The sequence below is a fragment of the Bicyclus anynana genome, chromosome 2 (assembly GCF_947172395.1).
Source record: "Bicyclus anynana chromosome 2, ilBicAnyn1.1, whole genome shotgun sequence".
Classification (NCBI taxonomy): domain Eukaryota; kingdom Metazoa; phylum Arthropoda; class Insecta; order Lepidoptera; family Nymphalidae; genus Bicyclus; species Bicyclus anynana.
The window spans coordinates 8506753-8522837 of record NC_069084.1 but is presented as its reverse complement, the minus strand read 5'-3'; the positions used below and the strand labels follow the sequence as shown (position 1 = coordinate 8522837).

The window sequence follows — 16085 nt, the reverse complement described above, 5'->3', positions numbered from 1 at the left end:
ATTTCATTGAAATAACTATTTTAGATGGTCACTAAAATACTGATTCTGGTATGGTTCTGATACTATTTAAATGAAGCACATTTTTAAGAGTGAGTTTTTGTTTTCCCTTAGTTAGTTAGCCCTTGACTGCACTGAAGTTTTGACGATGCAGTCTAAAGTGGAAGCGGGTTAACTTGTACATAATAGACCCGCTGGTCATTACGGAAACCTCTCTGATATTATACGAAACATTAGCAGCGACTATCTGGTGATCACTATACTCAAGGTTATTTCATTGAAATAACTATTTTAGATGATCACTAAAACGAAAATCAGATGAAAAACGATGTAGTGACTCATTAATTGAATGGCACACCGAGATACAGAATAGACCCGCTGGTCATTACGGAAACCTCTCTGATATTATACGGAACATTATCAGCGATCTGGTGATCACTATACTCTCCAATTACTGGCACTTATATACACGCTTGTTGGCTCGAATGCACTGTTACTGTAAATTCAGCCAATAACTGCAATAGCGTTGATGCCACAACTGTATCGACTTACAGTCTGATTCTGGTATGATTCTGACACCATTTATATGAAGCACATTTTAAGAGTGAGAATTTTTTGAATTATTTCTTTAGTTGGTAGCCCTTGACTGCACTGATGTTGTGACGATGCAGTCTAAGGTGGAAGCGGGCTAACTTGTACATAATAGGCCCGCTGGTCAATATGGAAACCTCTCTGATATTAAACGTAACATTAGTAGCGACTATCTAGTGATCACTATACTCAAGGTTATTTCATTGAAATAACTATTTTAGATGGTCTGACTCTGGTTTGGTTCTGACACCATTTATGTGAAGCACATTTTAAAAGTGAGAATTTTTTAAATTATTTCTTTAGTTGGTAGCCCTTGACTGCACTGATGTTGTGACGATGCAGTCAGAGATGGAAGCGGGCTAACTTGGAAGAGGTACAAGTTTATTTTACTCATACCTCTAAAGGTTTCTGCATATAAATGTATAGTACATGAACAGGTACAACTTCTTTTTTAACGTGCGAACATCCTCACGGATACCTTCTCGCCACGGGGAAGCAAGAAGGTTACCTTACCTTATGTATGATACTTAGTGCTCATTAAAAATCATTATTACCCCAACCTGGAACTGAGAAACTATTTCCTATAAGAAGGAAGCCCTGCTGGCTTATTCACTAATTTGGCCTTTATTGACAACCTATAAAAAAACATCAAATCAAATGTCATCTACCTACTTGATATCCACGAAGGGTTGTCAGTAGGCACCGGATGATATTTGTTAGGTACATAGAAATCTCAATTTCGTGTATGTCTACTAACATATACCTACGTCAAAGCTAGTGAATTAGCCTGCAGGCCCCAAATGTATGCAATACATAGGTAAGAAGTGAAATATGTATCAAACATTTAAAATGCAATGAGTAAGCACGTAAAGTACCTACCAGTTCAAACCTCATTAATTTCCTCGCATTAATAAGAGAATAACTGAGTGGGTAGACTGCGTAAATTGACAGCAAGTTGATGAATCTTCGGCCAAAGACTAATGAAAAAAACGACGAAACTCATTAACGCACTCGTTATTATTACCAAGTAAAAGTACAGTATTACATAAAATACAGTATAATAAGTTAAGTTGGAACGTGGTACCAGTCATTTAAGGTTGTATAGCTTGGCAAATTCATTCGTAACACTGATGTTGGTCCGCGTGGGCCGGGAGGGAGGTACCCCCTAGGGGTAGGATATGCCACGCGCGCACGACTTCGTACCCGCGCAGTCCTTCCTTCTGCCCCGCGCGTACGACTTTACACCCATGCAGTCCTTCCCTCCGTCGCCCGCATAACATGGGAGGACAGGTATGAAGTGAGGTAGTGAATATGAAATTGCTAAAGCTAACGCTTTAGTGGGGACGTCTACTGTCAAACTTTTACCGAAATATGACAACCGGAAAGTATTTCTCTAGTACTTAGATCACAACATGAACCGTATCGATGTTAAAAAACAAAATACATACCGAGATACTAAAGTATTTTTAAGATGCCGATTGCAAAATAAACTATCTGCAGCCTACAAATATCAATGTTTACAATATCCCAGGTCGGCTGCTTTTACCGTGCGCAATGCGACATGCCTTTAAAAAGGAATTCAATTTTGTTACCCACTTTTGATACTATTGCTGCTACCTGTTGCAAAAAAAACTACTTTTGAGATATGAGTAACTTTAGTTCAAAGTAAACGGAACTGGTTTAATTTAATTATAGTTTTAGGACGATTTTTGAGAATATCAAGACTCTCGACAAGCTCGTCAAGATTACCACCATGCATTTTTCCGTCCCCAAGCAGCTTTGCTGTGTTTTAGTTGCCGGTGAAATAGAAGGGCTCGTGAAGCTTTGCTTCAGATTGATGGGCGCAAGGCATTGGAAGGTGCTCAGCTGTTCGGTTTGAGGCTTTGTCCAAGCCAGGAGCTATCTGCTTATTCCGTCACCTTTTTTCTTGCAGTATATTTTGCAATATAAATTAGCGCTTGACTGGAATTACAGCCGATGGTAAACGATAAAGCAGCTTGATGGTACGCGCTTGCCTAGAAGATACATTGACTTGAAGATACCCATATTGTAGGTAGGAATAACAAGTTGGATCCATTTCTTTCTCATGTATAAGAAATCGCTTAGCATGCGTCCAAAGAACATCGATTACGCAGGGATGTAAGTCTCTGCGATACAAAACCTTAATTCATAATGCCTCAATTATGATGTTCCAATAGCGGATACAGGGGGGGAGGGATAGGGGGCTCAAGCCCCCCCCCCCCAAAAGGATCTAAGTCCTCCCGTGAAAAATCTACTACTACCGTCATCGGGGTCAAGCCCCCCCAAACCAAAATCCTGGATCCGCCACTGTGGTGTTCGGTGTGTACGTTCGTTCAGGAGAAATAAAAAATGTAAACAAATTGACAACATGATTTACGACTTATGAACAGAGATAATTCTTGCATGCACTCACATTCACGTGTAATATAGTAAGTTGAGTTGTGTAGTTACTTTATCACGGGTCGTAAAGTGTTTAACTTTAGTGGGATTTAGAATGTTTAAATCTTTTCAACTGCAGCTTTCATTTAAAGACAGTCAGATTACTGTGTAGGTTTACTTTAGTCTTTGTGCTCAGCTCTATATGACCCAGATTTCATAATGAATACCACCGCAATCATTAACACCCCCGGTAGTTGACACAAAATGTTTCTTTTTAATTTTTGCTCGTTACTATCTGTTTTTATCGACGACAGCGATGGTTCCCAATGAAGAGGATTTTTTTTCCAACGGGTAAAGGTATATTTCTGCAGTGTTTCATATTATTTCTGCACTCTGGTTAGGTACTGATACCACATGTATTGCAGATTTCATTAATTTGATTAGTAGGTATATTCCTAGCTCGATTATGAAATAATTGTCATAATTATCAGTCTATACTGACGACCCACTACATAGCTAGAGTATCCTCATCATAGGAGAAGCATTATGGAGTTTAGACCCACCCCACTGCTACAATTTTTTTTATTGCTTAGTTGTAGTCTAAAGATTTTAGGGTTCCAAAGTCCATAAGGAACCCTTATAGTCTCGCCATGTCCGTCTGTCCGCGGACACTGTTATTACTAGAAAGCTGTAACTTCATTAAAAATGTAAACAAACTCGTAAAATAAAATCAAAAATGAAGTGTTGGTGGGAATAATCTCTGGACCTACTGAACCGATTTTGAAAATTCTTTTACCACTACAAAGCCACGTTATTTGTTAGTGTTAAAGGCTATGTTTTGACTCCGTATTCCCACAGAAACGGAAATTCCGCAGGTGGAACCACGAGGCGTCGAGTATATATACATGTTGATCCAAAAGCCAGTGGCGAAAGCTTCATAATTTTATAAAAGTTCAAAGTTTGTCAACTCACACGACTATCATAGGCAAATAATAACCATGAGATTACTATGTGGGTTGGCCTATGGTAGTGTGGTTAGGGAAGAAGCAGGTTTTAGAGGGATAGGGTTTAACAATACAATGTCTATGATGAGCTCGATTATAGAGTTTCTTTCTTTAGCTCAGCGCTTTAAACTTTTTTGCATTGTACCCCTTATAAAAGATGTCAAAAGATAAACAGGGGTGAGATTATAATCTTGCTAAAAGGTCAGCATTTGTGCCGACAAGATAAAAAGTTACTTACCGACGTTATTTTTATCTACCCTCAATGTTCCCGGTATATTACGTAATATTTTTGCAGTGCTATCAATATCAATTAGATATTCAATTCTGGTTCTAAAAGTAAAATACTTTAAGTAAGGTAAGTTTTAATTTAAGTTCTAAGCACCAAAGTTTTAAAGGAGAATGGCGAGGTTGCATGTATTTTGGGACTAGCATATAAATGTAACGTACATAATGGAAACCCATTAATAGTTGTCAATCTTGATTAAACTAAGGAAAAAGCAAATGGTAACCAATCTTGAAAAGCAGGGAGAAAAAAGATATACCTTAAAATTAGAAGGTATCCTATCTATGCATATGAATAAATGTGAATTTTATACTGAAAAACACCGCCACCTGACATACAACTGCGTGATTGCTATAAAAATAAGACGAGGCGTTTCGCTCTCAGGCAACAAGTAGAACATTTTTACTATGCTAAGTATAGAAGTATTCTTGATTCCCGTTCTGTAAAATCTAAATATTTTTTTTTACAAGATCTTATAAAATAATAGTTTTAATTTATACAAATGTATAAATGTACGACACTTCTGATTGTGACTCACACTACGTGATGATTATCTATAACTCTATAAATATTGTAATAGTCCTCTGCCGCGTATGTCCGTCTTTCTGTTCGCAATAAACAAATGACTGTATTAAAACAGTCAACCGCGGTACCATGAAATGTTAAGTCAGATATATTGCCCACAGATAATAAAAATCAAAAGCATAGATAAATATTCGAGTGCGAATAATGTGGTCAACCCAAACATTTAGAGAACCGTCCTAAGTAGTTAATAAACCACCAAAGCATATCTACTGTGACCAAAGTAAACAGAGTCATGTCAATGTTAACATCTATTTAGATGTCTAAACAAAATATTTAACAAAGCTATGTCCAATTATGATAATTATTCTCGACGGCATATTTTAACACCGGTTCGAGATGATTCCACCCTCTGGCACATTAACAACCATTACTTACAAAGGAATGTTTATGAAAAACAACCAACTAATTTTCTTCGCCGCAGACGACCTTTGGTGACACCTGTCACCTTAACCTCGACCTTAAATGTCGAACGGTACGGTTGATATTGCTAAATAAGTCTAGCAATAATGAATTCTTTTATTTCACACCTCGGAAATTTTCTCCCTCATTCTCATGTTGTAAAATTAAAGGAACATTCATGTGTTGTTTTTGGATTCCGTAGTTAAATAAAGTCTCCAGCTTCTGCTATATGTTGCATAAACTAAACATGAGTTTTGTAGCTTTTTATACTTTATGTGAAGTGACATAGGCAATTATTTTTATAATAAGGTTTTGTCCAGTTTTCTTTCTTTTTTGAATTTGATTGATCACCTCAATTTTTCTTCTTTGTTTTTTTCAAAGCTGAATATTTGTTAGTATTGTTTTCTATTAAAATGTTACCGTTTAGCTAGTGTATGTTAAATTGCTGGGTACCCAATCTTAAGGGTAATTAGGTAATTCGTAGAAAACGATTTGCATCCACATTCCAATTCGCACAGCAATAAATTGGAATGCCCTTCCGGTGTTTGTGTTTCCTGACACTTATAATTTAAACACCTTCAAAGCGTAGTAAGGGCACGTAAGGGCGCTTCCATTTAGACCGCATCAATGCTTTCCATCAGGCTTCAAAGGCAGAAGAAGGCTAAGAGTCACACAGCGGACGATGGAACGACCTATGTTAGGAGTATCTCTGCGTGATCGAATCAGAAATGAGGCGATCCGCAGAAGAACCAAATTCACCAACATAACTTATCGAGTTGCGAAGCTGTAGTGGTAATGGGCGGTTCACATAGTTCGAAGAGCCGATGGATGTTGGGGTCCCAAAGTGCTGGACTGGTGCTGGTGCTGGGTGTCGCTGCTGGCGACCCCGCACTAGTAAGCGCAGTGTTGGTCGACACCCCACCAGGTGGACTGACTACATTAAGCGAATTGCAGGGACTCGCCGGATGCAGGTGGCTCAGTATCGTGATGTTTGGAAGTCCCTGCAAAAGGCCTATGTCCTACAATAGTCCTCCATCGGCATTTTAGTTAATTTGTTCTAAATACGTGTGCTGACACTCGTTCTCGCCATTTGCATGGCATCATTCAACCGCACTTGACCAGAGGCATCGGTCCAAAAAATTTCATTGTAGGACAAAAAATTCATTAAAAGAGTAATTATTTAAAAAAGCTCAGAAAGGTCGGTAGCGATGCGAGCTCACTCACACCAGGTGTTGTTGTAAAACAGCTAAAATATCCCAAAAAGGTTCCATTCTCATTCCAAATAATATTATTATTAAATTCTCACACTGTCGTGAATAATAATTGAATATTATAATGGACACGTTTTAAGAAGAAATTACTGATTTCATATTCAATTATCTTCCACTTTAAAATGTATAAAATGTTTGTACTAAAATTGATTTTACTGTGTAGTTTGCAAGATTATTTTTACTGTAAAATCAATATTCCGAGCGAGTGAAAGATTCATTTCCTACGGTCAGAGTTTGACTTGATTCAAAAGCAACCAAGAGTGCTACTAGAATAAATATTCAGATTATATTTATACTATTAGTATTATATACAGACGTAACATTATTCTGTTAACTGATCTTTTCAGTTACAGCTTGGTTTTCTTTTGTTTGCAAAGAAAACCTAAGTGGAGTGTACAGTTTTTATTTAAACTTTGTGGTTTATAATCTCCGGGGTAGTATTTCTACTGCTGCCATGTTTATTTCCGCTACTAAACAGCATTGTTGTGTTAAAGGGTGTCTGAAGGGTATTGCTGCTGGTGTGTTAATTGGTAGGACATGTTCCTTTCATGCTCTGTGTAGTATTGCTTTGTATAAATACAAAGGTTTTCTATTCACCATCAGGTGGCGGCTAACAACCAAAATTTAAACTTGACCTTGACCTAACATTGTCGCGCAATATAAAATTAGTACCAAAATGATTGTTATAACATAATACACATGATGAGTACATCGAAAACTAAAGACATTTTTCAGGCTACGTTACTCGTCTTTTACTATATTACACCAAGCAGAGCCTACTATCCGTAAAATACAAGATCAAAGATAGATCTATGGATGTTTACTCACTCTTATATATGGACTCCATAGTGTCAGACCTCTTAGCACGGAAGTGGAGCCTAATCAGATGCTTGCCTTGCATGTGCCTTGAATCGACAAACATTACATACCAAAGGACATCATGAGATCTCTCGCGAGTGATTCGCACAAAGAATATATATTAGCATTTGATCGGTGTGATCGATGACATAATAATCGGGAATTGGGGGATCACCCGAAGTTCACTAGGGATCACCCATCAACACGGCATACTCCCTTACTATACATTACCTATCTATCAAGTATGAAGAAGAAGATGTCAAAGACGAGGCGGCTTTAAGTGGCTCAAATACGATACGGTATAGAAAAAATCATCGATCGTAGATCGTTAGATGGGCCCCGAAGCGTCGCGGAATCGTCATTGGTTTCACAATTACTTACGCATGGAAAGTAACACCTTTATCGTTATTCGTGTTGCGGCTTGTGTTTTTACACTTCCAAAATGAACACGAATTATAATAGATTATACAAAAAAACACAGTAAAATATTTTTCACCACTCACAGCATGCGCCTGTTTTGTTGCGTACTAGGATGAGATGTGCGTGCACGTCTTTGAGTAATGACATAACATTGTGCGTTCTTTAATATGGAAAGGCCCATCTTACGATTTATATCGATGGAAAAAACACTTACACCGCAAAATAAGTACATGTCACGGTCATTAAATTAAAGTAAATGGTCATTATTTATACAAGTAGTATTACGCTTAAAGACTCAAGGTCCCTAGATAACGTATTCGTAAGTTATATTTCTAAATAAAATACGCTATTAATGTCATTTTAGGGTAATTTTCGGATAGGCGCTACGCAATCATGGCTCGTAAAATAAATTAATGATACATTTAATAATACGTTAATGTAACGGGGGTGCGTATTAAATGGAATAGAAAATGCTAATGTTTAATCCCTTTAAAGTGGATTATGTTTGTTCCAATGGACAGTAAAGGATTTGTTTTAACGAAACATGAACTTTGCTTTTATTCCGGGTAGAGTAGCACATACCTACGTGTAATTAAACCTACCTCAGACAATTATTCAATTTAAAATCAAATGATCGAATTTCGTTGAAATCCGCCTGATTACTCGCTTGTTTATACAGCCGTTTATAAAATATAAATAAATACTTATTACAACATTTTGTAATAATAAATTATTTACTTATATAACTTTAATAAATAAGTATATGACCAATGTATGTATATACCTGTCTTATATACAATACATATGCAAATAAATTAACTGACTAGAATAATATAATATCATTATTCAGTTGGCTGTTTCACCTACTGTTATAAGAAAATTCATCATCATCATCAACAACATCAACCCGTATTAGGCTCACTGTTAAGCACGAGTCTCCTCTCAGAATGAGAGAGGTTAGGCTAATGGTCCACTAATGGTCACACTAGCCTAATACAGATTGGCAGCCCTCACACACGTGAGAATTAAGAAAATTTTCAGGTATGCAGATATCCTCACGATGTTCCTTCACTGTTTTAGCCACGAGATATTTAATTTCATAAACTGCACTTGATTGAAAAGTTGGAGGTGGATGCCTCGGACTGGATTCGAAGCTACGCCCACCAAATCGAAGGCAGAGATCATATCCTAGCCCATAGCCTAGTGTGCTATCACGTGTCTCGTATAAGAAAATTAATAAATACCAGTAGTTTACAATATCCCAAAACTGTTATTCTGTAAAGTTAAGAAAGGTTCATCATTATTAACCCGTATTCGGCTCTCTGCTGAGCTCGAGTCGCCTCTCAGAATGAGAGAAGTTAGGCTAATGGTCCGCCACACTGGCCTAATACAGATTGGCAGCGTTCACACACGTGAGAATTAAGAAAATTTTCAGGTATGCAGATATCCTCACGATGTTCCTTCACTGTTTTAGCCACGAGATATTTAATTTCATAAACTGCACTTGATTGAAAAGTTGGAGGTGCATGCCTCGGACCGGATTCGAACCTATGCTTACCGAATCGGAGGCAGAGGTCATATCCACTGGGCTATCACGTCTCTCTTTACATCTATATTGTCATATTATATTTTATCTTATGCTTCCCAGGTATCATGGATCAGAAGAAAAGATTATCATCTATTGACAGTCGGCCTCACAACCTACAGCTCAGACCAGAGGTTTCAGGCGATACATCTTCAACATTCAGAAGTAAGTCGAACGATATCTATTTTTTGGCATAGGTATTTATTATATTGGTATTTATAGGTATAGGTATTTATAGCCTAAGGCTAGCCTATATTTAGGTCAAAGTATGGGCACTTTACCAATGTTCATGGATTCGGAAGAATTCTACGACTGTTTAAAAAGTTACACGCGTCTGTCTGGCTTCCCTTTCTCTCACGCGTACGGCGTTTTTTTTTCATACAAATATATTGAAATTCTCAGACCAACTGAATACACAAAAAAAAGCATAAAAATTGGTCAAGCTGTTTGGAAGACTACAAATACCTACTGTAACACGAAAATATTATAAGTAACTCAGATATGCGTATATTTTGTTTTATTAATTCTAAAATAACCTATACAATATCGGTTATAGGTACGTTGATGCTTATTTGACGTCATGACAAATCCAATATGGCACCCGGTACGCAGAGAGGAAACTAATGATACCTCGTTTATCAAAATCGACCTTACAGAATTGATGCTCTATACCTACCCCTACGTAATTACTTAGCAAGATAGGTATTCAAATAGGTAATGTGGATGATAAGTTGCATCTAACGATTTACAACTCATAACTAGCTGACGCCGCGTGGTTTCACCCGCGTGGTTCCCGTTCCTGTAGGAATAAGGGGATAATATATAGATTATAGCCTTCCTCGATAAATGGGCTATCTAACACTTTTTTTTCAAATCGAACCAGTAGTTCCTGAGATTAGCGCGTTCAATCAAACAAACAAACAAACTCTTCAGCTTTATAATTATAATATTAGTATAGATATTTTTGTATAAAGCGTTAGATAAATAAAATGCATTTTATTTTTTAAATAAAGAAAAATACTTAAAATCAAGTGTTGGATAATTTTCAAGGGATATATTTGTTACCGCACCCACCGAAGTCTAAAAGATGACGTCATGGATCACGCGCCATCACACTTAGTTCGCTACGTTTAATTTTGGATCACATACACAAAATCTGAAAAGTGAGCATAATGGTTATGAATAAATATTCTTTGGACCACGGACTTAACGCTAAGATCTTGTTGATCGAGATCGAGGTTGAGATTGAAACCATACTCATATCTACATTTCCTTGAAGCTGTAAATAAATCAAATTTCTTACTTAATAACGTATAAGTTAACATAATAACTGCAGTTTAGAAATATACGACAGATTATAAGACGCAAAGAACATAATATATTTCGACACTCTTAACGGAATCAAAGTTTTTACTCTGCGTTGACCTAGAACTATAAGTCTTTGGCAATGCCTCCTTATAATACGAGAATGGGGAAACATCTAAAAACTATCCGCCTTACTATTAACATTTGTAAGTATAATTTGTTTAGTTTTTATTTAAAGTACGTAATCGAGTACGGAATATTTAAAGTACGGAACCCTATTTGAGTAAATGACTCACACTAGTCCGGTTTTTTAGTCAATAAATGTTACCAATCTTAACGGACTTAATGCTAAGATCACACTAATATGGCGAAAGTTCGTGTGTAAGTGTATATGTTTGTTCCTCCTTTGCGCTGCAGCTACTGAAGCGATTTGGCTGAAATTTGGAATGGAAATAGATTCTACTCAAGATCAACATATAGACTACTTGTTATTCCAGAAAAGTGATTTGTGGAAAAGTGAATTCCATGCGGACGAAGTCTCGGGCGTCCGCTAGTAATGAATAAATCCGACTAAAAACAAGTCCTTAATGAAAGTGCAGATATCAATAAATATTTATTAAAAGCGTGGTTTCCCACATCAATACATACATATAAAAACGTTCCGGATGCTGTTACAATGATAAGTTTTTATTCCCGTTGTTAATTTCCTCCTGTATACACAAGCGCTGAAGATATCGTGCCTTGTATTAGAAATGGAAGTTACAAGAAAAATATTCGGCCAATATTACAGAATGAGACCACATTCCACAAATTAATCATTACTTATAACTTAAGAAATTAAATATCACATGTCTCAAACGGTGAAGGAAAACATCGTGAGGAAACCTGCATACCAGAGATTTTTCTTAAATCTCTGCGTGTGTGAAGTCTACCAATCCGCATTGGGCCAGCGTGGTGGACTATCGGCCTAACTCCTTTTATACTGAGAGGAAACTCGAGCTCAGCAGTGAGCCGAATATGGGTTGATAATGATGATTACTTACTTGTAATATCTGCAGTAGATAGATACTTAAAACTACTTTAAATATTCTCGGATTCAAACTCACAGCCTGAGTTTTTTAATATTGAAACTCGAAGTAAAATAAAGCTTGGCCGTGCGCCGAGTAGAACAACAATCTATCTAAGCCTAGGTACCCTAAATACGATCTTAAATCCCGTAGATGTCTCAAGTGGGAAGTCAGGTAGCAACGTACACAGGTGACCTAGTACAGACGCCAGGCAAATTCAATTTAGCAGGCTGAACAGTGGCCAAGCGTTTGAGTACGCCTTTAACTGTTCATAGGGCGGAAGTCCAAGCTGCAACTTTATGTGCTTACCTATTCTATAGATCATGCTGCAAGGCTTTCCGTAAGGCTGTGTCTTCACTGAAGCAACGTGAAAACTGAAACATATCAAACAAAGTTGCATAACAGCGTGTCACAACTTCATATTTTGGAGTCCCGTACTGCAAAAGTAAAAACCAGAATCCTTATAGAACCACTTTGTTGCCTGTTCGTCTGTCTGTTAAGATCCTTTATTATGGAGGAGCAGGAGGAATATTTATATTTATTAGGTAGGAGGTTGGGATTAAAACTATAGATTCATGTATAAAGTTCCTTAAAAGCTGTAAATAAATCATATTTCTTATTATAATAACGTATAAGTTAACATACTAACTGCAGTTTATAAATATACGACAGATTATAAGACGCAAAGAACATAATATATTTCTCGCAAAGAATATAATATATACACTCTTAAGGGAATCAAAATTATACTCTGCGTTGACCTAAAACTTTGTCTGTCTGTAAAAAAGTCTTTGGCAATACCGTCTTATAATACGAGTAAACATCTATGGGAAACATCTAAAAACTATCCGCATTACTATTAATTGATTGAATCTTAAACAATATAAGTATAGTATAATTTGTATAGTTTGTATTAAAAGTACGTAATCAAGTACGGAACCCTAGGTGAGTGAATCTGACTCACACTAGTCCGGTTTTTTATTCAATAAATGTTACCATCCATAGCACTTAGTAATTACGAACTTACAAATATCACCTTTTCATCAACAAAATTAAAGATTGAAGTAAAAAACGCCTTTACTGTTTTAGCTTTACAGTTTAAAAGCACTTAAGAGCTTAAAAATACTTCAATAACTCGACAAAATTTTAATCCATAAACTTAAAAGAGTATAAAAAAGTTTGAAAGTTGTCAACCAAAAGGCTTAAGTGAAGTTCTGAAATTCTTTTCATTAGCAATATTTTAAAGATTGACCTTGTATTGAGCGCGGTGCGCATTTATTTAGTGACGTCATTAAGTTTAATGTATTATAGATGATGACAGCTTTTGTTGTATTTTTAGCAGAAGCTTCAAAAGTGAATTAAATAAAATTAGAAAACCAATGAGGAACAAAGGTTTCACAATATTTGTCAGGACAACTTAATTAACAAATCAAATTGTAACCAAAATAAGACCGTACAAAGGCAGAGAATGACCTTGAGTGTAGTCACGCACTTGTGAACACTGTCTGTAGGGTTAAAGACATCTTTGACAGTTAACAAACACTCCCCTTTTCCACTCAAGTTACCCATAAAAAATTACATAACAAGAAATGTGGAAGTTTGTGTGTGAAAGTGTGTATGTTTGTTATTTTTTTACGCTGCGGCTACTGAAGCGATTTGGCTGAGATTTGGAATGGAAATAGATTTTACTTTTGATTAACACATAGGTTACTTTCATCTCGGAAAAGTCCATGGTTCCCGCGGGATTTGTGAAAAACAGAATTCCACGCAGGGCGTCTGCTAGTAAATCATACAGAACAGTATTGGTAAAATAGGCAGCCTTATCGCTAAGAAGCGATCTCTCTCAGGCAACCTGGAAGAGTAAGTCTGGCTGCTGGCTCTTGGTACATAGAATGTTCGAAAATCACATGTTGTGAAATATTATTTTGTTTCAGGACTGGACGCTTAAAGTCCGCTTCGTACAGAAACGCGATGCGGGCATATACGAATGCCAAGTATCATCGCATCCGCCCACTAGTATATTTTTGAGGCTCGACGTTGTAGGTAAGTAAATTAAATATCCATAGATATTCAAGCTTGTATTTAACTATTTTAGAATTTAAACTGTCATGAGTGTTTATTAATTGATTTTGAAACACGGCTAAAACAGTTTGTATCGTGCCGCGTTGCAAGAACCAGTTCATGACTAAGGGCCCCTTAAGGGTTCGAAACTAGGCATTCTCCAACGTGAATTTTAGCCGTGTTTCATAATCAATTAATATGTATTTAAACTAGTCGACAGACTTATAGTAAACTTAATTGGTTATCAGCCTATGTGGTCAGTTCACAAGGTCCTGGGTTCAATTCTTGTAGTGGACACATGCGAAAATTAGATAATATCGTGAAGAGAAATAGACAAATTTCTACCAATAGCGGCGCAATCGGAAAAACCGCTATCTATTTCATTGCGTTGGGATGAAAGAAATGGGACTGGGACAACTCCGCCGCCATTGGACGACACTAGTCTATTTCTCATCACTTAGTCGCATGAGCACTATTAGGTCGGTCTGTGATATATTGAGCTTTTTATTCTGCTGACAAATTTTCAGTAAAAAATATCAGCCCGGATTTGAGATGTTGTTGTAACATCAGAGGTTGTACAACAACATCTTAAATCCACGGACTATCGACTTAAAGTGAGGCAAAGGCTTAGGAGATCACTTTAAGACGTCAGTTCAGTTATATCAGATAGTGGTTTTTAAAGAATTTTACATATCTCGAGTCCAATTGCCTGCATCAGAGCAGCTTGATGGGTTTAAACTTCATTATCCCTCGCCTATGGGGATGGAGGCCTAGCCCTGTAGTGCAAGTCAAAAATAAATCTCGTATTTTTGATGTAAAACCTATAGCCGCACGTAAAACCGAACTATATGATGGTATATATATACAGTCTATATGCAGTAATGTGTACGGTGTGGCGACGCGTCGCCATGCGCAATCGACTGTGATTCTCTCCCACTCGATCCGGCGTTACGCCATCTCTCTTGCAACACTGAGCTCGGATACCTTTAATGTATACTCCGTAGTGTATACAGTGTTGTTTAACTTTTACTTTTTTTTACAAAATAATATCGATGTTATCGATGATTGATGATATTTTTTTTAGTCAAAAAATGCATTTGCAATGAAGGTAATAAATATGTTTATAATTGTTTGCATACTATCCCCGAGTAAAATTAAAAAGCTTATTAGCAAAATTATGTATATTCTAAAAACCCTACAATATTTTTTATACATTTTGAAACAAAGTAAACCAAAACATACAGGTATAATGGCGCAATTTCTAAAATAATATAAGAGATTTTTTGAGCAAAGCAAACCATATAATGTTCTAAAAAAACATAAAAAAAATACTTTATAACGACAAAGAAAACACGTGGCGCACCTGTGAGTCCATTATTTTTCTCGTTCTCTGTTATGTATCTAGTTTCTTTATATTGTTCAATTGTTCTCTAAACAAAGCCTGCTGGGATATATTAAAACAACGCAACCTACTTCCAAATAAAAGACCAGTTATGACTTTTAACCCATACGCTGCTATGCGCTAGTCGATTTGCTAGTTGTTTGTTGAAGTAACTGTGTGTAGTGTTGAGCAAACAATCTGCAATTCGGTATTGGCGTACATCTATCTCGATAGATGTTGAGATAGCGTCATTTTGTATAGCTATTTATAGTCTAAGATCCGGTATTAGGAATATATACCCCCATCTGTTATTATTGGGGATCAGAAATAAATGATTGAAAATATTCACACTGACACTTTGCTTTGTAAAATTGCAGCCATACTTACAAAATCTAGGATCTACATAACATTTTTCACAGGCAATAATACACTTAAATTAATCATAAAAGAAACTTTAATTTTACATATTGTACGACAAAATAACTGATGTAACTGATGAGGGTATGTAAATAACATTTACTCACCTGTTTATATCTGGCAACTCCACACCTGTAGTGTGAAAGCAGGCAATCTTTACGTATTTTACGTATACTAGTATTTTTTTTAATAAACAATGTTTTTTAAAAAACGAAAGTAGAGTAAATAAAATTAAAAATGTCATCACTTTATATATCCGGTCGCAATTTAACTAGGCAACCAATTTGCAATGTGTCAATTTGAAAATTTTCTCTCATTTATTTCTTATCTATACTAATATTATAAAGCTGTTGAGTTTGTTTATTTGTTTATTTTAACGCGCTAATCTCAGGAACTACTGGTCCAATTTGAAAAATTCTTTCAGTGTTAGATAGCCCATTTTTCGAGAAAGGCTATAGGCT

At 36.4% G+C, this 16085-nt stretch overlaps 1 protein-coding gene across 1 annotated transcript in view; it reads left to right on the top strand.

Moving 5' to 3' along the window:
• The window catches only part of LOC112058395 (uncharacterized), a 73896-nt gene that overhangs the window by 34923 nt on the left and 22888 nt on the right, over positions 1-16085 (top strand). Inside the window, exons 3-4 of the mRNA XM_024099189.2 lie at positions 9457-9558; positions 13700-13808. Coding sequence (XP_023954957.1) covers positions 9457-9558; positions 13700-13808 — 211 coding nt within the window. The remainder of the gene's footprint in view (positions 1-9456; positions 9559-13699; positions 13809-16085) is intronic.